Raw genomic sequence first — 23545 nt, 5'->3', positions numbered from 1 at the left:
TCTACTTTCTGCATCTCTCTGACTATTCCACTTTTTGGCTATCTTCTTCATCTGTGTACTCTCCTGTACAGTACTTCCCCATTCCACCACCAGGTTTGCATTTCCACCTTCCTCCGAGGAAAGAATTGCCTGTCTAACAGCCTAAAATACAACCATGTGGCCAAAACGTAAAAACGACTACTCAAAATAAGCCATTTGTACATTTGAAGGGCTTGCCATACTACTACATTTAAGTTGATTTATTGAAAGTATTTAACAAAATAAACACATACTACATCATGTTTTCATTCTGAAGCGGAGACTTAATGTTTACTTTACTCATATGCTTATTTTCTTACGGGTCTGCTGCATACACCGCGCGGGTGCCTCTTATTCCACCGATGGTCTTTCGGTTTGCACACTTGTTAACGTTGCGGTTACTACTGAGCCCCACGCGTATACATACGAAGGTTTATGAACCTTGCTGAATATCTTGGCTTAAATTAAAAAAGTAATTTGAAGCACGTTTGAAGCAGTGCCTACAGTTAAGACTTACACTCCTGCATAGGCACACGCCGCCGAGCTCCCACGTGTGTCGCTCTGTTTATCTGCAGTGCTTCTTGGGAGCTGCTGGTATGACAACCACTGTAAACATCGCTGGAGCGCCTAGTTTGTCTGCGGTTTTACGATGTTCACCGAGAAGGATTATTTTGCCAAAGTAGGACAACTTCAACAGCTTCTATGTGAAAGGTATTTAGAAATTCATAAGCAGGTTTTGTTTAAAGTCGATGGCAAAAAGGAAGTGTTTACTTTGTGCTCTTTTACTTGGCGTCGTAGGCCGAGTCAGTAACCACGGACTCAAGTTCGTTGACTTGCGGGAAACTGGTCTCTTTTGATTGGGCCAAGTTCTTACTTTACTTTCGCTAGGACTTTTCATGTTTGGTTTTATGTGATTATATCCTCATGACGACCGTAAAAGGCATATAGTCTTGCTGTGCATACGAATGCTTTAAAACTGGTAAATAAAAATCGCAGTTTGTAGTTGCCATCTATGAATATTTTTAAAGTGTTTTACTTTGTTAATTTAACTTTTTCGTGAGACCCCACTGAACTAACCTTGAAACTGCGTTCTGTTAAGAATATGTTAATTTATATATTTAGTTTTATATGCATATTGTTCACTTTTTAAACTGAGATGTACCGTTCATCTATCCAGCTTGTAACACATCTATTTAAATCGGGGTCTTAGGAAACGAGCGTCATTTAGGGCATTATTCGTCTCAAATCAGAGACCAAGCAATTCAAGGTTCGTTAAACATTGTGCCGTGGATTGGAGGGACATACATACATGCAAACTCCACATAGTGTTAATGCCAAGGTTAGAGCCAAGAATTCTGGAGGTGTAAGGCAGCAGTCCATTAGCTAAAAGAATGTTTGATTTATGTAAACTGAATCATCATGACCTGAAAACCGCGTAAATGTACAGAGAGTATATTTAGCTACTAAGCAGGATATCCATCCATCATCCAGCCCGCTACATCCTAAATACAGGGTCACATGGGTCTGCTGGAGCCAATCCCAGCCAACACAGGGCGCAAGGCAGGAAACAAATCCCGGACCGGTTCTGTGAGTACTGTAATTCTGAACAGAGTTCTGAGTTAGAGAGAAACAAATTTGATCTTCCTTCGGTGTTACAGCAGTTCAGGGAATTCATTACAGTCCTGCGAAAATCATTTTAATTACATCTGAAAGAAGTTCTTTTCCATCCATCCATTTTCCAACCCGCTGAATCCAAACACAGGGTCACGGGGGTCATATTGGCCCATTTTTTATTTGTTCCATTGACAAATTTTAAATACAACAGATTTCAAAAAAGCAAATTCTGAGAAGTTTTTGAAGAATAAAGGAGTGGTAGAGTAACATTGCTGTAGCTATATAAAATGAAAGACATTTGTACAAAAACAGCTGTTGTGAAATACCAAATACCTGTAGATACCCTTAAATAATGAACGCGGACATCAGAAGGATAGCTGCAAGGCTTAGGAGGATGAGAGTATCTGCTAAAAAGGAATTTTTACTTTTCCAATAAGCACTGCAAAGGCACTATATAAATAAAATGTTATTATTAAATAAATATTGCTAATAATGCAAATATTATCAGAAAATGGTTAAGGAGGAGGTAGAACGTATTGATATTAATATGGGAGAAGTTGCAATAAGATCGTACTATGGTTAATGCTGGTGACCCTCAGCTTCCGAGACCACTGTTGGATTTCCATCCAGGTTACTGTCAATATGGTGTTTACAAATTCTTTCATTGTTCACATGGTCTTTCTGCAGATCTTTCAGTTTCCTTCCTCCCACATCTCAAAGACATGTGGTAGGTTATTGGGCCATTACATGTTGCCTTAGTTATTATGGTACATTTCTGCCCAGTTCTTAGGTGATTCTTGCCTTTGTTCAGATGCTCCTCTATATAAGTGACGTTATAATGAGAACAACAGGTCATGAAACTGGGAAGATGAATTTACTAATAAGGGAATAGGGTTAATATATATTAAAATGTGTAAACGGCTGGTGCATTTAATTTGTATTATTCCTGGGTCGATAATATGCCAGAATCTACATGGGTATCTTATCATGGCCTTACAAATATTCGGGATTCAATAAATAGTATTCAGATGGGTGGATACTTGGTTTAGCACTGGAAAAAAACAGATTATGATGTAAAGATCTTTTTCTGAATAAGCAGATGTCATCAGTTATGATCAGTTCTTGTGTCCGTGCTATTTCTAATTTATATAAATCACTTCTATAAAAATGTTAAAAGAATTTTTTTTTTAATTTTCAAGTGATGTTAAATTAGGTAGATTGGGAAATTCTGGTACTTTTATTGTAAATAAATTAAAGTTTTGTATTTAAGAAAAAGATGTGTAACTACAAATCCTTGAATTACATTTTAAAAATGAACAATGTTCAGTCTTTTGAGTAGTTTTAAAAAAGTTGCAAAATAGTGAGGATCTCAAACCTGCAGTTCTGTTATTCTTTTGTTTACAGTGAAAAGAAAAGATTGGATCTGGAAAGGCAGTTGTTTTCACAAAACCGATCCGACCAGCGTATGTAAGTGTTACAGACTGAATAAAAACACTTTTTTTATATGGTAAAGGTAATTTGTTCTGTCTGCATTTTGTTTGTGAAAGGAATTGTAAATATTTGAATAAGTTAAAAACTGGACAGTATTTCTAAATGTTATCACATTTCATTTAAATTGTTAAATGCCTGTGAAAATCTGATTGCTCTCTTTCAGATTTTCTGAATATTCACATGTATTTAACATTGAATGCAATAGTAATGTTCTTATATTAAGGCGAGAGTAAACCGGTAAAACCGAAGTAAGTTTTGATTGCAGTCAATCATGTAAACCCCTGGTGTAAACGGGTAAGCCACTTTTCCATCAACATTAGGAATTAGAACTAAGCTGATTGCTATGTTCCATGTTGTTTCCCAATTAAGCATAAATGCTATGAGAAGTGACACTTGTAAGTTGACATTATTAAACATAAGAAACATTTATTTACCCATATAGATGAAATTACTACAATGCTGTTCATTTTTGTGATTTTATTTGTATTTTTGGCATTTTTTTACTGTGTAAGATCACCCTTCTTACTTCTTCACATTTGCATTATCTTCTTATACAGTTGTATTTTCAGGTCACATTGAATACTAGTATTCACCCAATCTACAGTAAGTGCACAGATTTTACATCTCACTACATTTTGCACACAAAGCAGGCATGGCTCAAAAACTAAAATCAGACCTATCAACTAAAAGGAGTGTTTAACAGTGGTGCCTATTGCAACAAAGTTTTAGCTGCATTTTTGTTGCCTGCATAATGATTAAAACAGCATGTACTTACAGTGGTGTGAAAAACTATTTGCCCCCTTCCTGATTTCTTATTCTTTTGCATGTTTGTCACACCAAATGTTTCTGATCATCAAACACATTTAACCATTAGTCAAATATAACACAAGTAAACACAAAATGCAGTTTTTAAATGATGGTTTTATTATTTAGGAGAAAAAAATCCAAACCTACATGGCCCTGTGTGAAAAAGTAATTGCCCCCTGAACCTAATAACTGGTTGGGCCACCCTTAGCAGCAATAACTGCAATCAAGCGTTTGCGATAACTTGCAATGAGTCTTTTACAGCGCTCTGGAGGAATTTTGGCCCACTCATCTTTGCAGAATTGTTGTAATTCAGCTTTATTTGAGGGTTTTCTAGCATGAACCGCCTTTTTAAGGTCATGCCATAGCATCTCAATTGGATTCAGGTCAGGACTTTGACTAGGCCACTCCAAAGTCTTCATTTTGTTTTTCTTCAGCCATTCAGAGGTGGATTTGCTGGTGTGTTTTGGGTCATTGTCCTGTTGCAGCACCCAAGATCGCTTCAGCTTGAGTTGACGAACAGATGGCCGCACATTCTTTTTTGGTAGACAGTAGAATTCATGGTTCCATCTATCACAGCAAGCCTTCCAGGTCCTGAAGCAGCAAAACAACCCCAGACCATCACACTACCACCACCATATTTTACTGTTGGTATGATGTTCTTTTCTGAAATGCTGTGTTCCTTTTACGCCAGATGTAACGGGACATTTGCCTTCCAAAAGTTCAACTTTTGTCTCATCAGTCCACAAGGTATTTTCCCAAAAGTCTTGGCAATCATTGAGATGTTTCTTAGCAAAATTGAGACAAGCCCTAATGTTGTTTTGCTTAACAGTGGTTTGCGTCTTGGAAATCTGCCATGCAGGCCGTTTTGCCCAGTCTCTTTCTTATGGTGGAGTCGTGAACACTGACCTTAATTGAGGCAAGTGAGGTCTGCAGTTCTTTAGACGTTGTCCTGGGGTCTTTTGTGACCTCTTGGATGAGTCGCTCTGCGCTCTTGGGGTAATTTTGGTCGGCCGGCCACTCCTGGGAAGGTTCACCACTGTTCCATGTTTTTGCCATTTGTGGATAATGGCTCTCACTGTGGTTCGCTGGAGTCCCAAAGCTTTAGAAATGGCTTTATAACCTTTACCAGACTGATAGATCTCAATTACTTCTGTTCTCATTTGTTCCTGAATTTCTTTGGATCTTGGCATGATGTCTAGCTTTTGAGGTGCTTTTGGTCTACTTCTCTGTGTCAGGCAGCTCCTATTTAAGTGATTTCTTGATTGAAACAGGTGTGGCAGTAATCCGGCCTGGGGTGGCTACGGAAATTGAACTCCGTGTGATACACCACAGTAAGGTTATTTTTAACAAGGGGCAATTACTTTTTCACACAGGGCCATGTAGGTTTGGATTTTTTTTCTCCCTAAATAATAAAAACCATCATTTAAAAACTGCATTTTGTGTTTAGTTGTGTTTATATTTGACTAATGGTTAAATGGGTTTGATGATCAGAAACATTTTGTGTGGCAAACATGCAAAAGAATAAGAAATCAGGAAGGGGGCAAATAGTTTTTCACACCACTGTATATAGCACGTTTTTACACAATATTGTTTCTCAAAGTCCTTTGCAAGTAGTAAAATACTACTTTTTATATGTTGTAATTTGTAACAGAAGAATATCTGACAGAGATGAACATAAATTATAATTGAATTGAGAGAGTTTGAAAATATCTGAGGGTTACAATGGCAAAAGTCTTTGTACAATTTTATAACATTTGCTATGGCCAGATGTGATGTGTAATGTGACTTCCAGGGAGATGTCCTTCATGACAGGCAGCAGCGTCAAGGTGATGGGAAACAAAATGGCACTGCACTTAGCCAAAATGAAATGGTGTTGTGGTAAAACTAACATATGATGATAATAATAAAAAAAAATCTACAATCAAAATTAAAGTAAAAAATGATAAGTGAAACTAAGTTCAGGAAGTTTCAAAACGCTAGAACAGAAATGTCTCCCAGAATAATGTATTAATCTTAGAATACATTTATAAGTTTATATCTTTTCTTGGTAGTCCTCTCAGAAGTTCATTGTAGTAATCTAGGTACTAAGACAAAATAATGTTACATTTTATTTATATGGTGCCTTTCCCAAAATTATTATAATTTTTGACATCTTTCAGCAATATAAAAGATCAAGGTTGTGCTCTGTTTCTTAAATAAAAAATATAGTCATACAAATATGTTTAATTTCTCAGCTAAATTTTTAAATGACAATCCATAACATCTACAATTTTTTTTTTTTTTTTCTGGTTTAATTTGTAAGTCAGGTGGCACAGTGGGTAGCGCTGCTGTCTCGCAGTTAGGAGAACGGGGTTCATTTCTCAGGTCCTCCCTGCGTGGAGTTTGCATGTTCTCCCCGTGTCTACGTGGGTTTCCTCCGGTTACTCCGGTTTCTTCCCACAATCCAAAGACATGCAGGTTAGGTGCATTGTCGGTTCTAAATTGGCCCTAGTGTCGCCCTGCCCAGGGTTTGTTTCCTGCCTTGCACCCTGTGTTGACTGGGATTGGCTCCAGCAGACCCCTGTGACCCTGTAGTTAGTTTATATCGGGTTGGATAATGGATGGATGGATGGATTCGTAAGGCCAGAAGATCTTCCCAAGGAACCTCATTTTCCCACTCAAACTAATAACTAGAGTTTTTGTTTTTTTTTCCCTTGTTTAGGTAAGGAACTTGCTGTACTTCTATTTTACCATGTAGTATTTCTCCAGCGCAGTTGTACTCGTCTCTTTTTGTGACAGCCAATAACATGCAACCTTATACTTGATGCTCAGAATGCTTACATGCATGCATCTTGGCTGCCGTGCATTTCCAGGGCTCTTTTGATGCGTCCTCTGAGTATGTGGTCAGAAATGAACGTGATGCATGCATGAGTTGCAGTACAGCAAAAATTTTGGTGGCATGTTTGCTTATGTTTTGGTATGTGACATCAGCATTATTGTTTACTCTCAGCATCTCCACGGTGACGGACATGACTGTTGGGACAGCTGGCATCAAATTGTCAGCTCTTTGAAAGTGGATGTGGAATCGTGTAAGATGAAATGGAACCAAATTCCAGACACCAAATTCCAGACAGATACGTCTGTGCAAAGAGGAAAATATCAGAGAAAAGAAGTGGGAATTTGGCCATTGCAAGATAACACAGTGTAACAGCAAGCCCCATTGCAGCTCCAAAAGGGTCAATGTGTGTGTTTCAGTGTTTAGTGAATGGTTGGATGTGTTGAAGCAAATCATCAAACTTATGGTACATAAAACACAAGACATCATACAAGTAAGCTTTTCTTCTGTTTGTGAGGTCCAAAACACCTGTGTGCCTTATTCCTAGTCGCTGCATTATATGTATTGTACTTCCAGATGAGCATTCATTGGTTGTTAGCTCTCACGTACACCGAGGCCACCCCATGACTAAAAAGAATTTCAAACCTGTTTAATTTTATTGGAGCAAGTTGTGGACTAGTTGTACTTAGTTGCCAGGTATGTCACATTATGTGATTGGCTTCACGGGAACATGTTGCCAACTGTCTCCAAATCACTAAGATTATATAAATGAAGGCTACAACTGAAATTCGCTGGAAAAGTCATCTTATGTGGCACGGCTTTAAGCAGTCAGAGACTCCTTTGAAAAAACCAAATCAAAGTGCATAGGTTTCAGTTGGATAATTGTTCTATAACTTTGAAACATTGTGATCTTCTTTCAGATTACATTTTTTTTTTTTTGTTTTATTTTCAAATATTTTTTATATTTTTTCTGTTTTGGGTTTCGTTATCCATGGTATTCAGTTCTGTTATTTACTTTCTGGAATTCTGTCATTTTATGTTTTCACGTAACACCATTTTGTTTCTCATGGATGCCAATATTTTGTGCACTTTTGTTGCAGCACTTGCTATGGTATTGCTGTATTTGACATTCTGAGTCTAATCTTGCAACTGATATAGTTTCACTTCACAGTATCTTATTGCCACTTTGGATTCAGACTGTCAAGTGTAATCCAAAGAAAAGAAAGCAGAACCAAGCAATTCTGGAATACAAAATTATAAATAGCTGAACAGTGCAGAGAAATACAAAAGTTTTTGAAGAACATCTAAAGTTGTGGGTCAGATACACAAAGGACTCCTCCAGTGGCAGATAGGATATCACAAATAAAGCAGGTCTGCATATAACAGAGTAAATCAGAATAACATGTACATGAAACAATAAATGCAAAAGACATTAAGCAAATAGGGGAGAAGTGGCAACTGTGCCAGCATATTTCTTACTCACAAAGGCAAAGGATGCCTTGAGTATGATTATCTTTTTATAGTTCAGCTGTAATTAGTTGTTAAAGATCTACAGGTTCATCATTTAATATGTACTGGTGGCCACCATTATTCATAGGGTTAAATGGCCATAAACACTTTATTAACTTGCTGATATCATCTGAGAATACATTTAGATTTTGCCTACTGAGATGAAAGCCATCCTGTCTGAAGAAGCATGATCATTTACAAAAGAGGTCCCATTTGAGTTCAAATGCCAGGGTTCTTGAAGAAGAATTTCAGCATACTGCTGACAGCTCGGTCCACTGTTCTTATCACTGGTGGTGGTCCAGAAATGATGATTCTTGCAGTGGAGTTCTTCTGTCTGTTGACCCAAGGAACTCCATTTTTAGCACATTTGGGAATGTCCTTCGCTGTGGCTGGCAGCACTACAGTCCCTATGTTTCTCTGCTTTTCAAAGGCTGATGGGGAGTTCCTTGCGATGTCCAAAACACAAACCGATCGAAAGCAGGATTTGAGTCTTTTATGGTCAGAACATTCCGGTTACAAACAATTGGACGCCCCATGGCGAGTATGTTTTGATGGTCAGCTGGCAAAGCTGGATATTTCAGTGCTTCAAACTGGTTAATAGACATCTGATTGGACAAGAGTTGTGACCTGGGCTTGTACTCCTGCATCTGGTGCTGATTCTTCAAAACTCTACCATAAATGGAAGTGGGAATAAAGCGCACAAAGTCTGGCCTTATTTGTTGTGCCATCTGCTGGCTTCAGATCTTATATGCAAGGTCAGTGTTGCCAGCGAAGTGCCATGCATAGCCTGCACAGGTCGCTTCTCTTTCTACAGCTGCAAATAGTGTATGAAGAGCTGTAGAATCCACCGCTGTAGTTCAGGTGCTCAGTCATGTGCTGAAACTCAGTTATTGATCTTCCATTTAAACTTTATAATGTTGAGAATCCATCAAAATAGTTTCACTTACATATAGTAAAAGGGAAAAAAACAGACTTGTTCAAAGAATTGCAATTGGTATACATTCCTTGTGTGTAGAAAGAAGTGGTCAAAAGTTGTTTTTTTGTTTAAAGATAAACAACATTACTGAATCTTTGTTTACTTTGACACTTAACAAAAGGGTTACTGTTTTGTAAGGTATAACTTCCAGTGGCCCAGTACTGACCTATAGTAATCCACCTTTTTTAGTGTTTGTAATTTGTAGCCAAATATTTGTACAAATGCTAACTTGGCCCAGAGCTGACCAATCTTGTGACCTGATGACCAGCCATAAGGGAAAACAAATGCATTTTGGAGAAAACATTTGCATCACAGACTAAGTGCAAACTCATATTTTGTAAGTTACCAAAAATTCAGATTTTCAGAAGTATAGTTGAGTGATGGCTATGTACAAAAATAACAGTGATTTCACTCTCTGTAAAATGTCTCCTTACCTTTGTAATGCTCAGTTTGAAACTCCAGGTAAACACAAAATCAAGCCTAGAGTAACTGATCAACTCTTGTGACTTGGTTACTACAGTGGTGTGAAAAACTATTTGCCCCCTTCCTGATTTCTTATTCTTTTGCATGTTTCTCACACAAAATGTTTCTGATCATCAAACACATTTAACCATTAGTCAAATATAACACAAGTAAACACAAAATGCAGTTTTTAAATGATGGTTTTTATTATTTAGGGAGAAAAAAAATCCAAACCTACATTTTGCCCAGAGGGGACTGGGCGGTCTCTTGGTCTGGAACCCCTACAGATTTTATTTTTTTCTCCAGCCTTTGGAGTTTTTTTTTGTTTTTTCTGTCCACCCTGGCCATCAGACCTTACTCCTATTCTATGTTAATTAATATTGACTTATGTTTATTTTTTATTGTGTCTTCTATTTCTCTATTCATTTTGTAAAGCACTTTGAGCTACATTTTTTTTTTTTTGAATATGTGCTATATAAATAAATGTTGATTGATTGATTGATTGATTGATGGCCCTGTGTGAAAAAGTAATTGCCCCCTTAAAAAATAACCTAACTGTGGTGTATCACACCTGAGTTCAATTTCCGTAGCCACCCCAGGCCTGATTACTGCCACACCTGTTTCAATCAAGAAATCACTTAAATAGGAGCTGCCTGACACAGAGAAGTAGACCAAAAGCACCTCAAAAGCTAGACATCATGCCAAGATCCAAAGAAATTCAGGAACAAATGAGAACAGAAGTAATTGAGATCTATCAGTCTGGTAAAGGTTATAAAGCCATTTCTAAAGCTTTGGGACTCCAGCGAACCACAGTGAGAGCCATTATCCACAAATGGCAAAAACATGGAACAGTGGTGAACCTTCCCAGGAGTGGCCGGCCAACCAAAATTACCCCAAGAGCGCAGAGACGACTCATCCGAGAGGTCACAAAAGACCCCAGGACAACGTCTAAAGAACTGCAGGCCTCACTTGCCTCAATTAAGGTCAGTGTTCACGACTCCACCATAAGAAAGAGACTGGGCAAAACGGCCTGCATGGCAGATTTCCAAGACGCAAACCACTGTTAAGCAAAAAGAACATTAGGGCTCATCTCAATTTTGCTAAGAAACATCTCAATGATTGCCAAGACTTTTGGGGAAAATACCTTGTGGACTGATGAGACAAAAGTTGAACTTTTGGAAGGCAAATGTCCGTTACATCTGGCGTAAAAGGAACACAGCATTTCAGAAAAAGAACATCATACCAACAGTAAAATATGGTGGTGGTAGTGTGATGGTCTGGGGTTGTTTTGCTGCTTCAGGACCTGGAAGGCTTGCTGTGATATATGGAACCATGAATTCTACTGTCTACCAAAAAATCCTGAAGGAGAATGTCCGGCCATCTGTTTGTCAACTCAAGCTGAAGCGATCTTGGGTGCTGCAACAGGACAATGACCCAAAACACACCAGCAAATCCACCTCTGAATGGCTGAAGAAAAACAAAATGAAGACTTTGGAGTGGCCTAGTCACAGTCCTGACTTAAATCCAATTGAGATGCTATGGCATGACCTTAAAAAGGCGGTTCATGCTAGAAAACCCTCAAATAAGGCTGAATTACAACAATTCTGCAAAGATGAGTGGGCCAAAATTCCTCCAGAGCGCTGTAAAAGACTCATTTCAAGTTATCACAAACGCTTGATTGCAGTTATTGCAGCTAAGGGTGGCCCAACCAGTTATTAGGTTAAGGGGGCAATTACTTTTTCACACAGGGCCATGTAGGTTTGGATTTTTTTTTCTCCCTAAATAATAAAACCATCATTTAAAAACTGCATTTTGTGTTTACTTGTGTTATATTTGACTAATGGTTAAATGTGTTTGATGATCAGAAACATTTTGTGTGACAAACATGCAAAAGAATAAGAAATCAGGAAGGGGGCAAATAGTTTTTCACACCACTGTATACATCCTAAGCATCACTTATCCAGACCTGCATGCAGCACCTAATTTCATCTCACAGTTTAAACCATGCCAGACAGAGAAAAGTAATTGGGGTGATATAATTCAGTCACTTTTTATATGGAAGAGAAGCCTGTCTTTTGCACTTGCATCCCTCCACAGTTTAAGCATTTGCTACTAGCCTATTTTTTAAATACATGGTGACAGTTGTGAAAATGATAAAAACTCTTGCTCCTCCGCAGTTTCAAAATACCTGTAAGGAGTATATTGATTGGGATGAGTGTAAATTTGTGGGCTTTCCTAAACATTGGGGAAACGGTTGGGTAAAAAAAAGACCCAAGAAAGTTGTAGAAATATGTTAGCAATTATACCATTGTAATTTATGAACAATGTAACATAACATTTGTCTTAGCTGTACTAAGTTAGTGGAATAAATACACTTTTTTGATTTAATTTTTTTTATTATTGTTAGGTGCTCATTACAAACTGTTCATTTTAATTAGATTTTCTTTATTTTGTTATTCATTTATGTTCAGTTTTCAGATGAAACGCAACAGACTGCAAGCCTATTTAAAGGAAGTACACGATAGAGAAAAACATGCCACAGTTAGAAACCAAACATTTCTGAATGAAGTTAATAAGATTGAAGCACATCTCCAGATGATGGCCAGTAGTATTGAGAATCTTCATCAAAAGAAGGTAAGTTATGTAACATTTAATCTTGTTAAATAAAACTATACATTAAAGGAAACTTAAATTTGTATGCTACAGTAATTTATGCAAGAAGCATAAAACTACTTAAAAACTTAAAATTTGCAGGTGACATTGACTGGTGTCTAACAGTTTGACAAAACATAATTGATTGAGCTGTACTGTAAGGTTAATTGCAACCTAAAAATACCAGATAATAAAAGTATATTTTCCACCATGAAATATTACCCCTAATGTTTTTTTTTTGTTTAAAGATGTTTTGTGTCTCAATTGTCCTGTTGGGTCTTACTGTGCCACAACAGCTACAAATATTCATTCATATACTGTATAGTATGCATATAACTATAGTTATAGTTATACAAACTATTAATTTATAGCTTAAGCCAATATTTAGAGATGTACACAGAAAGTAAGGACCAGTAATATTTTTATACATTCACCCATCAAATATTCAAACCACCTATTATTTTGATCATTACAATTCTAACAAATGTAGCAGTTTTTAAATTATTTTTATAATTACTAATTCAAATTTCAGATTTTTTTTTAAATCTGTTTCTGAAAAGATGGTTTTGACAATCATTAGATGTCATGCTTTGACACTTAAAAGCCACACTGGTGTTTAGAACTTTAGCCAAGCAGCCTCTTGATTGATTGGCAAAAATTGCTGTAATCGGAAGTAAGTCAGGTTTTCCCTGCAGTACAAAAAGTAAAGTGCTCTGCGAAAAGAAAGTTAAAAAATTAAATCTCACCCCCGGCTATTTTTCTGACTCTCACCAAATTGCTTATGACTCTTTTATGCTCTCCATTTGTTCCATTTTGGTTTGTTGCTCAAATGGGAGATCTTACACTGACAAAACATCCACAATGTCCTGACCTGCCAAGTTTATGAAGGAGAACAGCTTGATATGTTTTACTTGCCTTTTGCCAAAGTATATCATGTGTATTGTTACACTTGTGTGTTAGTTGTTAAAAGCCTACAGTACATTGCAGTATAAAGTAGTGTATGAAAAAAACTTTAAAAATAACTTCATAAATGAAAACATTTTCATATACCAGCACAGGGGTGGGCAGTGTCAGTCCAAGAGAGCCGCAGTGGCTACAGGTATTCATTCCAACCCGATTTAATTAATTACAAACCAGCCCATTACAAACCTTGCCAATCTCAGACCTGATTTAGTTTCATGGCTTGTTTTGTATGCAATGTAATCTTCTTATATTGTAGATTTTTTTTTTTCCTTTCCAAGGATAGCATCCAAATGATTTGAAGCCTATAAAGGATCGTTTTCATTCTGTTACATTAAATCAAACAGTGCATGATGAACACAAACAGATGTAAACGGAAACGGGTTAGATGGGGGATCTGCTTGCTGCTTTGTCATTTACATCTTACTGGTAATAAGGAGCCATTAAAACAGTACATGCAGCTGTTTAAGATTGAAATAAGCAATTAAGGGCGGGGAACCTTAACAAGTGAGGCCACTAAAATCAAGCATCAAAACATCTCTTGAGCAATAAATGCTTCATCAGCAATAAACCTTCTCATTAAGAAACTGAGTTGAAGTAAAAACCTGCAGCCACTGTGGCTCTCTAGGACCGACATTCCCCACCTCTGTACTAGCATATTTTTATCACCTAAAATTTCTTTTGAATGTCAGAAAATTCAATGCGATCACTATGATTTCTATTTGTGTAAGGTTGATATAAGTACCTAAATTATACACTTTAGTATAACTCTGAAGCAAAATCCAAAACTATTTGAGCATTTAACATTAGTTTTAACAAATAAGAATTAACATTTGAATTGATCATGTAATACTAAATGACACTGATAATAAGAAATGTATGAACGATTTTTATTGCATACAAGGAAAAGGATATGCCCAATACTATCCCTTTTGTACCCATGGCGGAAAATAATTACAAGAGAAAAATATGGTACAAAAAGAGAGATATGTATTTAACTTGCTTTAAATGATAACATTCATCCATCCATCATCCAACCCACTATCTCCTAACTACACGGTCACGGGGTGGGGGGTGTCAGGTCTGCTGGAGCCAATCCCAGCCAACACAGGGTGCAAGGCAGGAAACAAACCCCGGGCAGGGTGCCAGCCCACCACAAAAGATAATATTCATTCCCAGATAATAATGCATAATCGTATAAACATACATATTCAAACCAGAGAGAAGCCCATCCACCCATCCATTATCCAACCCGCTATATCCTATCTACAGGGTCACGGGGGGGTCTGCTGGAGCTAATCCCAGCCAACATGGGGTGCAAGGCAGGAAACAAACCCCAGGCAGGGCACCAGCCCACCGCAGCAGAGAGAAGCCAAGTGGGAGAATGCTGACACATAGAAGTCCCATCCAGCAAGGAATGTCGACTGTATAGTGAAGAAGTTTCTGACATTGTGCTGGATCCTTGTCATTATAAACACTCACATAATTACATATTATTAAAATTCTTCTCAGATATGGGCAACTACCATACAAACTGGATGGTTATTAATACCTTCACCCGCTCTCATCATTTATCATAGACTCTGGGTTTTTTAAGTATATTGGTCAAGCAGATATCAATACTTTTTTAAATAACCAGCTTGTGTGTCCTTCACTTATTTTCTAATTTCATCTCCCTAACCTGACTTACAGCTGTCATTTGTTCATCTCTCTAGCAGTCTCTCTCTCTCTCTCTCTCTCTCTACTGAATTGCAAATCTTTGAAATACATTTAACAAATTATATTGGCACTATTAACCATCCTGCTACAATATACAGCATACACATATACTTCTTTTCCTGTCCAGCACCTGCCAATGAGCTCTGTCAAACCTCTCCCAATTTCAATGCCCCCTCTGAGGTAAGGCAGCTTCTTTTTATCTCGGACCCTAAAGTACTTCCGGTGCCATAGCACTATGTGATGGTGGTACTTCCAGGTCAGGTAGAAGTCCCTCAAAAGGTACAAAATCTACTCACTAATGGGTTTTTTCCCTTTCTTAAATTTTAGGATCCAGTTAGTTGTCTCTTCTGACATAACAGGCACCTTGTATACCTTTACAAAATTGAAGTAATGAATGTATCAATGGACTAGTAACAATGATAATTCATATAGAACATTGTGAAAGCTTATTCAGAGCTTTATCAGTCAATGATGTCATGATATATGCAATACAAACCCTTTCCCTTTGCTGCAGAACAGGGTTAACCCAATTTGTGTACTTGCAACACTGATAACACCTGCTCCTAAGCATGGTGATTGCCAGGATTTAAAGCTCTAAAGTCATTGAAGACATTCTTGAAACACAATGGCTACAAAATGAAAATGATGTCAATCATATTTTCCCAGCAAAACACTGTTTTCAAAACTCTAGAAGACTGACTGAGAAACACCTAAAATGTTAGAAAAACATCCCAAAAAAAAGGCTAAAAAATACCTGAAAATGCGTGCAGGAAGTTCTTAAAAAGCCTGAAAAACACTAAACAGATGCTAGAACTTTACAATGCTCAAGTGTGAATTGTCCCTAATTATGTAACTGTTTGCTGCAGTGACACCATTACTTCAGATTGACTTTTTGAGCACCTTCACTTACCCCTAAAGGTGTCTTAATTCTTTTGCACTATTCTCTGATATTAGGATCCAAGTTTAGTTTTATTATTTATAATTATTTCATTAATGACTGAAAATATTGTTAATAAAAACGAGTGTAAAATATGATACAGCACTTAAAAACAAAATGGTAAAAGCTATGAACAAAAAAAGTTGAAATGAGAGCTCAGGAATTTTTAAAACGCACAAAATTGTTTTGAAGAAATGGAGAACAGACTTATGGAGGACCATAACGATATTAACCAAAAACTTGATAAAGTGCAGGTAATGGAGACACAAAATTGTATTTTACCCAAGCTGTGGGAAGAAAAATGTTATAATGTATCACTTTTGATATTAAAGGCTAAAATTTGAAAAGTGAATTTTAAATGCCTGGGATGGCTGCTTCTGTTGCTAGCTCACATATATATTCAACAGGTCAAGTCTTCTAATGCAGTTCTAAATTGTTTCCCTACAGCACTCACAAGGTTTTCTCTGTCCTCCTGGCAGGATTTCCCTAAGGATCAAATCAGTAATTCCAGAGCAGATTGTTGGTTTTATTAAGTCTTCCTAATCAGAATTAAACCATACCCATAGTATATATCGAAGTGTCACTAGATTAGAATGCATTGTCAGACTCTTTGGTTCCAACTATTCTAACCAGGTTTTTTTTTTTTAACTAAACTGAGAAATCTATTCCAGTCTGTTTTTATTTCATAGGAAAAAAAATGACAAAATGAACTAGGGATTAATGCACAACTAAAACCCATTTTTTTATTGTTAGTAGATATGTCATGTTGTTGGAAAAACAAATAATGATTATTTTCTCTTTGTAACACTTTACAATTATTTTTAATGTTTGTCTGTCTATCTTTGCTGATTATTCAGTTGTTTACATTAAAAAAAAGATATGTAGTAAATATATATTGGTGCATCATTAAAGTTTTTGAAAAGCACTGAATTTTGTAAGAATGCAAAAAGCAAATAAAAATCATCTGCTTTGGGTGTGCTGGCTGTAAAGCTTAAGGATTATGTGAACAATTTTTATTCAATTAAGGTTTATTGACAGTACAGTTTTACTGAAGTCCCAATTAATCAGTATGACTTACTTTCTTACAGTTGAACTAATAAATTAAAATGTAAAATAAACGTACATTTTGCTATTATTTACTATTGTGATATATGCATTTAATGTATTTTTTCTCATTTTATAAAGTAAATACACCCTGCATTTTATAATTTGTTTTCATTGTGTTTTTAACAATTTGATATATGATTTCCAAGGGAAAAACATACCTTTTCAGGAAAAGTGCCATTGTTTCAAGGCCGCAGGATAATAAAGACACCACAGCACCATTATTTTTGTATTTACTGTATCTTCTTAGCAGAGAGGGAAATGCACCTAGTGCACAAGTTTTTTAATTGTGTGACAAAATGTATCCAAAGTAAAATTTTACCAGTAAGTCAAATGGTAGAAAGTAGATAGACCTGCACTAAGGAAAATCGGTGCTGTGTCCCATGCATACGTATGTCCACTGGTGGCCACCCACTGCTCACAATTTTCTATGTCAGATTGCTCAATGCAAGATGTGAAAGAACTCTTTGGAGTATAAAATTACAAATCTAAGTGCACATAACCACATGCCATTTGTTATATTTAACTGTTCAGTACAGGCCTTTACAGGAATTCTTTGAAAGTATTCCTGTAAAAAGTAAAAGGCAAAAATAGCTGTACCAAAAGGATAATGCAGAATATCACAGCAGGTACAGTACATAGTAATGAAGCGCAAAAAAAGGAGCACAATAGGGCTATTATAGGTTCCCTTCCAAGTAGTGTGACCAAAGCTAAATATTGCTAAGCACCACTTGCATTTCCATCTGACAAATTACAGTGTTCTTCATATTCTTTTGATTCCTTTTTGTTTTTTAGTTGTTCCCAGTAACAAACTAAAACAAAATATATCATAATAAGGAAAAAAAAACATTTTGTTAACTAAATCTAAAATAAAAAAAATGTCTGAAGACTAGAACTAAATGAAAATGAGAAAATAAAAATAATAGAGCTAATTTGGTAATTTTACTTTTCACACTAGCCTTTGTACATAATGTACATGTGAGCATGCAGTTGCTAGTATATTTATTAAATATTATTTGTGACCATGCAGTTGTAATATTACTGTAGTTTAGACACATGCATTGATTCATATGCATGTGCATGTGCAAGTACTCCTTGCTACAAGAGCTGGAATCTATGGGTTTCATTGTTGATTTCTACCATCAGTCAGCTTTCTCTTCTAGAACTGAGAGCGAATACCAAAGCCTCCTTATTTTCCAGTGACTTATTCTGTGGGTTTCATAGGCCATAATTGACTGTCAGTCACCGGTGACCATTTTGTCAGCTTTCATCAAAGTTGAAAAGGTGATTAAAACATGCCACTTGTTACTTTGGAAGATACAGCTAAGGAGTTTGAAAATTAGAGCCATGAAAGATTGGTCAAGCTCGAATAGCCACCCTGGCCTCAAACACAGCCAGCATTTAGAGTGTGAAAAAAGGTTATTTTTATACACCAACCTTATTTATTGCTTGTTTGTTGACGGTATCATTGTATTGACAGATTAAGCAGATGCATAGCATGCATTCAGTACTATTAAACTGTTTAAACAAATGCATTTAGTCTTAATCAAATTATAAATACCATAAAGTATCTAGTGGAATGCTTCATTGCTCAACCCCAATGGCTCTGCCTTAAGACAATAACAGTAAATTTTACAGTTACAGTGTTAGAAATAAGTATTTGATCCCCTGCTGAATTTGTAAGTTCACTTACAAAGAAATGAACAGTCTCAAAATTTTATGGTAGTTTCATTTTAATGGAGAGAGATGGAATATCAACCAAAAATCCAGAAAAAAACACATTACATAAAAGTCATAAATTGATTTGCATGTCATTGAGAGAAATAAGTATTTCATCCCCTACAACCCAGCCAGAAATCTGGCTCCCATAGATTGGCTGTGTTTGTACAATCAATCACTTACAGATACTCCTGATCTCTACTCGTTATGTGTATAAAGCACACCTGTCCTCAGAATCAATTTCTTCCATTCCAACCTCTCCACCACAATGGGCAAGACCAAAGAGCTGTCGAAGGATGTCCGGGACAAGATTGTAGACCTGTACAAGGCTGGAATAGGCTACAAGACCATCAGCAAGAAGCTTGGTGAGAAGGTGACAACTGTTGGTGCGATTATTCAGAAACCGAAGAAATATAAAATGACCATCAGTCGCCCTCGGTCGGAAGCTCCATACAAGATCTTGCCTCATGCGGTGAGGATAATGTGAATGGTGAGGAATCAGCAAAAATTACTCGGCCGGAGTTTGTTAATTATCTGAAGACAGTTGGGACCACAGTAACCAAGAACACTTTTTGTAACACACTACACCGTAATGGATTGAAATCTTGCAGCACCCGCAAGGTCCCCCTGCTCAAGAAGGCACTTTTTCAGGCCCGTCTTAAGTCTGCCAGTGAACATCCAGGAGTATCTGTAAGTGATTGATTGATTATATGTGGCACACAGCCAATCGGTGGGAGCCACAATTATGGCTGGGTTGTAGGGGATCAAATACTTAATATCTCAATGACATTCAAATCAATTTATAACTTTCATGTAGTGTGTCTTTTCTAGATTTTTGGTTGATATTCTGTCTCGCTCCATTAAAATGAAAATACCATAAAAATTAGAGACTGTTCATTTCTTTGTAAGTGAGCAAACTTACAAATTCAGCAGGAGATCAAATACTTATTTCTCCCACTGTATGAATATCAAAAATATTAATAATTTTAAATATGTAACTGTAATAAATAACTAAATAAGTATTACATTAAGTAATATAAGGGAGTTCACAATAGAGCATTATGTAGTTCTAAACATTTATTCAACATACCTATGAACTTTGGGGGAAAAATGCTCCTTGTCTGTCTCTCTGAGCTGAACTTTAGGCAGTGGTAGCATTTGCCTGGCCATAGTTCAGAAAAAGGTGATTGTTGGGATGACTGGAATCATTGCTAATTTTCTTTGCCTTGATTTAACATCGCTTAGTGTAGATGTCATTGAAGTTAGGGAGTGGACACCCATTGTTGCGTCCAGCTTGCTGCACATCTTTCTGCAGACTTGCGGCCCTGTTGTGTGCTATTCCCAAAACAGGCAGTAATGCTTCCAGTCAGAATACTTTCAGTGGTGGATATGTAGAAGTTCTTTAGTAATTAGAAGGGCAGCTTGAAATTCCTGAGGTGTCTGTGGTGGTAAAGTTGTTGTCATGCCTTCTGTACCAAAGCTTGGTGTGTTTGGACCAGGTTAATTTCTCTGGAATGTGGAAGAATGTCAATCAGTATTTGAGAATTGAATTGTGGTTTATCTTTTGTATGAAAATTTTATAGTTTTGTGAGAATATAGCACAATTCTACGTGAAACTTAATATTAAAGAGGTTTTTTGGGGTCGGGGTATGGGGCAAAGGCTATATCACCAGGATTAGACAAAAAGCTAAAAATACATGTGGACAGGACTCTAGTATATCACAGGGACCTCTTTCACTCACACTCACACACACATGCAGGGTGTGGTTTTGCATTTGGCAATTAACATAACCTAAACTAAAAAAAAACAAACTTTTGTAATTCTTTCTTAGTTTTCTGGTGGTAGTAGTTTTCATGAAGTGGGACTTGTAAAGGTAATCAGTTATGCCAATTGTTATGGAATAACAGAAATGAAAGAAAGGCAGTCATTGTGGAATGTCTAGTCATTGTAGTAAATTATACTGACAGTGAAAAAATTAATCATTATAAGGTACAGATGATTAACACTAGAATTCCTGATATTGGAATTCATAAAAGAAAAGTTGAAAGGAGAACTTGAATATATTTAAGGCATCTTTTACCCAACCATATGCAACATTTTGGAGAAACTGGGAAATAACATCTTTAATCAAGTAGTGAAATGCCGCCAAACCAGTTAAATCTTGCATATAATAATTTGTATCACCTAGCTGTTAACTGAATGTATGATGACATTACAAATATATTACACCTCAAAAATAATGATCATGATATACAGACTTTATTTTAGTTTCCTTTTAAGAGAGACAATGTAGGAATATCTCAGCCAAGCTTCACTCCATTGTGCCCCTGGTTCTGGAAGAAATTAACTGACCAATGTTACAGTACATCCAGTTTTTGTAATGTGTGGGTTTATACTGCATCCGGAAAGTATTCACAGTGCATCACTTTTTCCACATTTTGTTATGTTACAGCCTTATTACAAAATTGATTAAATTCATTTTTTTCCTCACAATTCTACACACAACACCACATAATGACAACGTAAAAAAAGTTTACTTGAGGTTTTTGCAAATTTATTAAAAATAAAAAAACTGACAACTCGCATGTACATAAGTATTCACAGCCTTTGCTCAATACTTTGTCGATGCACCTTTGGCAGCATTTACAGCCTCAAGTCTTTTTGAATATGATGCCACAAGCTTGGCACACCTATCCTTGGCCAGTTTCGCCCATTCCTCTTTGCAGCACCTCTCAAGCTCCATCTCGTTGGATGGGAAGCGTCGGTGCACAGCCATTTTAAGATCTCTCCAGAGATGTTTAATCGGATTCAAGTCTGGGCTGTGGCTGGGCCACTCAAGGACATTCATAGAGTTGTCCTGAAGTCACTCCTTTGCTATCTTGGCTGTGTGCTTAGGGTCGTTGTCCTGCTGAAAGATGAACCGTCGCCCCAGTCTGAGGTCAAGAGCGATCTGGAGCAGGTTTTCATCCAAGAAGTCTCTGTACATTGCTGCAGTCATCTTTCCCTTTATCCTGACTAGTCTCCCAGTTCCTGCCACTGAAAAACATCCCCACAGCATGATGCTGCCACCACCATGCTTCACTGTGGGGATAGTATTGGCCTGGTGATGAGCGGTACCTGGTTTCCTCCAAACATAATGCCTGGCATTCACATCAAAGAGTTCAATCTTAGTCTCATCAGACCAGAGAATTTTGTTTCTCATGGTCTGAGAGTCCTTCAGGTGCCTTTTGGCAAACTCCAGGCGAGCTGGCATGTGCCTTTTACTAAGGATGGGCTTCCGTCTGGCCACTCTACCATACAGGCCTGATTGGTGGATTGCTGCAGAGATGGTTGTCCTTCTGGAAAGTTCACCTCTCTCCACAGAGGACCTCTGGAGCTCTGACACTTTTGGTCACCTCCCTGATTAAGGCCCTTCTCCCCCGATCGCTCAGTTTAGATGGCCGGCCAGCTCTGGGAAGAGTCCTGGTAGTTTCAAACTTCTTCCACTTATGGATGATGGAGGCCACTGTGCTCATTGGGACCTTCAAAACAGCAGAAATTTTTCTGTAACCTTCCCCAGATTTGTGCCTCATGATAATCACATCTCGGAGGTCTACAGCCAATTCCTTTGACTTCATGCTTGGTTTGTACTCTGACATGAACTGTCAACTGTAGGAGCTTATATAGACAGCTGTGTGCCTTTGCAAGTCAAGTCCAATCAACTGAATTTACCACAGGTGGACTCCAATTAAGCTGCAGAAACATCTCAAGGATGATCAGGGGAAACAGGATGCACCTGTGCTCAATTTTGAGCTTCATGGCAAAGGCTGCCAATACTGATGTACATGTGCTTTCTCAATTTTTTTATTTTTAATAAATTTGCAAAAATCTCAAGTAAACTTTTTTCACGTTGTCATTATGGGGTGTTGTGTGTAGAATTCTGAGGAAAAAAATTAATTTAATCAATTTTGGAATAAGGCTGTAACATAACAAACTGTGGAAAAAGTGATGCGCTGTGAATACTTTCCGGATGCACTGTACATATGTAAAACATATATCATGATTCTCCCAACATCCATCTCCCAACATAAAAAAACAATTTGCAGCAGTGTCCCATTCCCCAAACATTTGTTAACAATAAGCAGTTACATTCCATTAATATAATGACTGACAAAAGTTGTGGTCAAGGTAAAGCTGTGATTAATTTATTTTGAGGCAAAGTAGCAATGGCAGATATGATGGTGGTCTATGTGGTGGCTGGCTTGTTGGTAAGGTAACTGGACGAACCCTTAGGTTTCCATATCTCCTGTACTATTTATTCATTGTAACAACGATCCTGTCATTGTATGTGCCAGATATTAGAGGCTAGCCGCCCAGATGCTGGCACATTATGTCTTTCCCCGCCCCCCAAAATTCAGAGGAGAGGCGCTAAGTTGCAAAGTTACTCCCTGTCCATTCTGAAAAATACATGCTCTTCTTTATGTTCTATATTTCTTATATTATACCAATGTTGTGTTCATTGTCATTTTCCCTATTTATAGTATGAATTTCATTTTACTATATACAGTACACGACTGTGGTGGGCTTGTGCCCTGCCCGGGGATTTGTTCCTGCCTTGCGCCCTGTGTTGGTTGTGATTGGCTCCAGCAGACCCCCGTGACCCTGTAATTAGGATATAGTGGGTTGGATAATGGATAGATGGGTTATATCAATGTTGTGTTTATTGTCATTTTCCCTATTTATAGTATGAATTTCATTTTATTATGTACAGTACACATGACT

General features: G+C 37.2%; 1 protein-coding gene across 2 annotated transcripts in view; it reads left to right on the top strand.

The window, feature by feature from the left end:
• The first annotated feature begins 580 nt into the window (after positions 1-580).
• kiz (kizuna centrosomal protein) overlaps positions 581-23545 on the top strand; it is a 134447-nt gene continuing 111482 nt past the window's right edge. The window contains exons 1-3 of one of the 2 annotated variants that reach the window (XM_039748023.1): positions 584-729; positions 3037-3099; positions 12164-12326. In XM_039748023.1, coding sequence (XP_039603957.1) covers positions 668-729; positions 3037-3099; positions 12164-12326 — 288 coding nt within the window. In that variant the 5' untranslated portion in view covers positions 584-667. Of the gene's footprint in view, positions 730-3036; positions 3100-12163; positions 12327-23545 lie in introns of both variants that reach the window. The other variant, XM_039748024.1, reaches the window with a different exon arrangement.

The sequence above is a fragment of the Polypterus senegalus genome, chromosome 3, assembly GCF_016835505.1.
Source record: "Polypterus senegalus isolate Bchr_013 chromosome 3, ASM1683550v1, whole genome shotgun sequence".
NCBI lineage: Eukaryota > Metazoa > Chordata > Cladistia > Polypteriformes > Polypteridae > Polypterus > Polypterus senegalus.
Note: the sequence above shows the minus strand (reverse complement) of the source record. Positions and strands in the feature narration are given on the sequence as shown.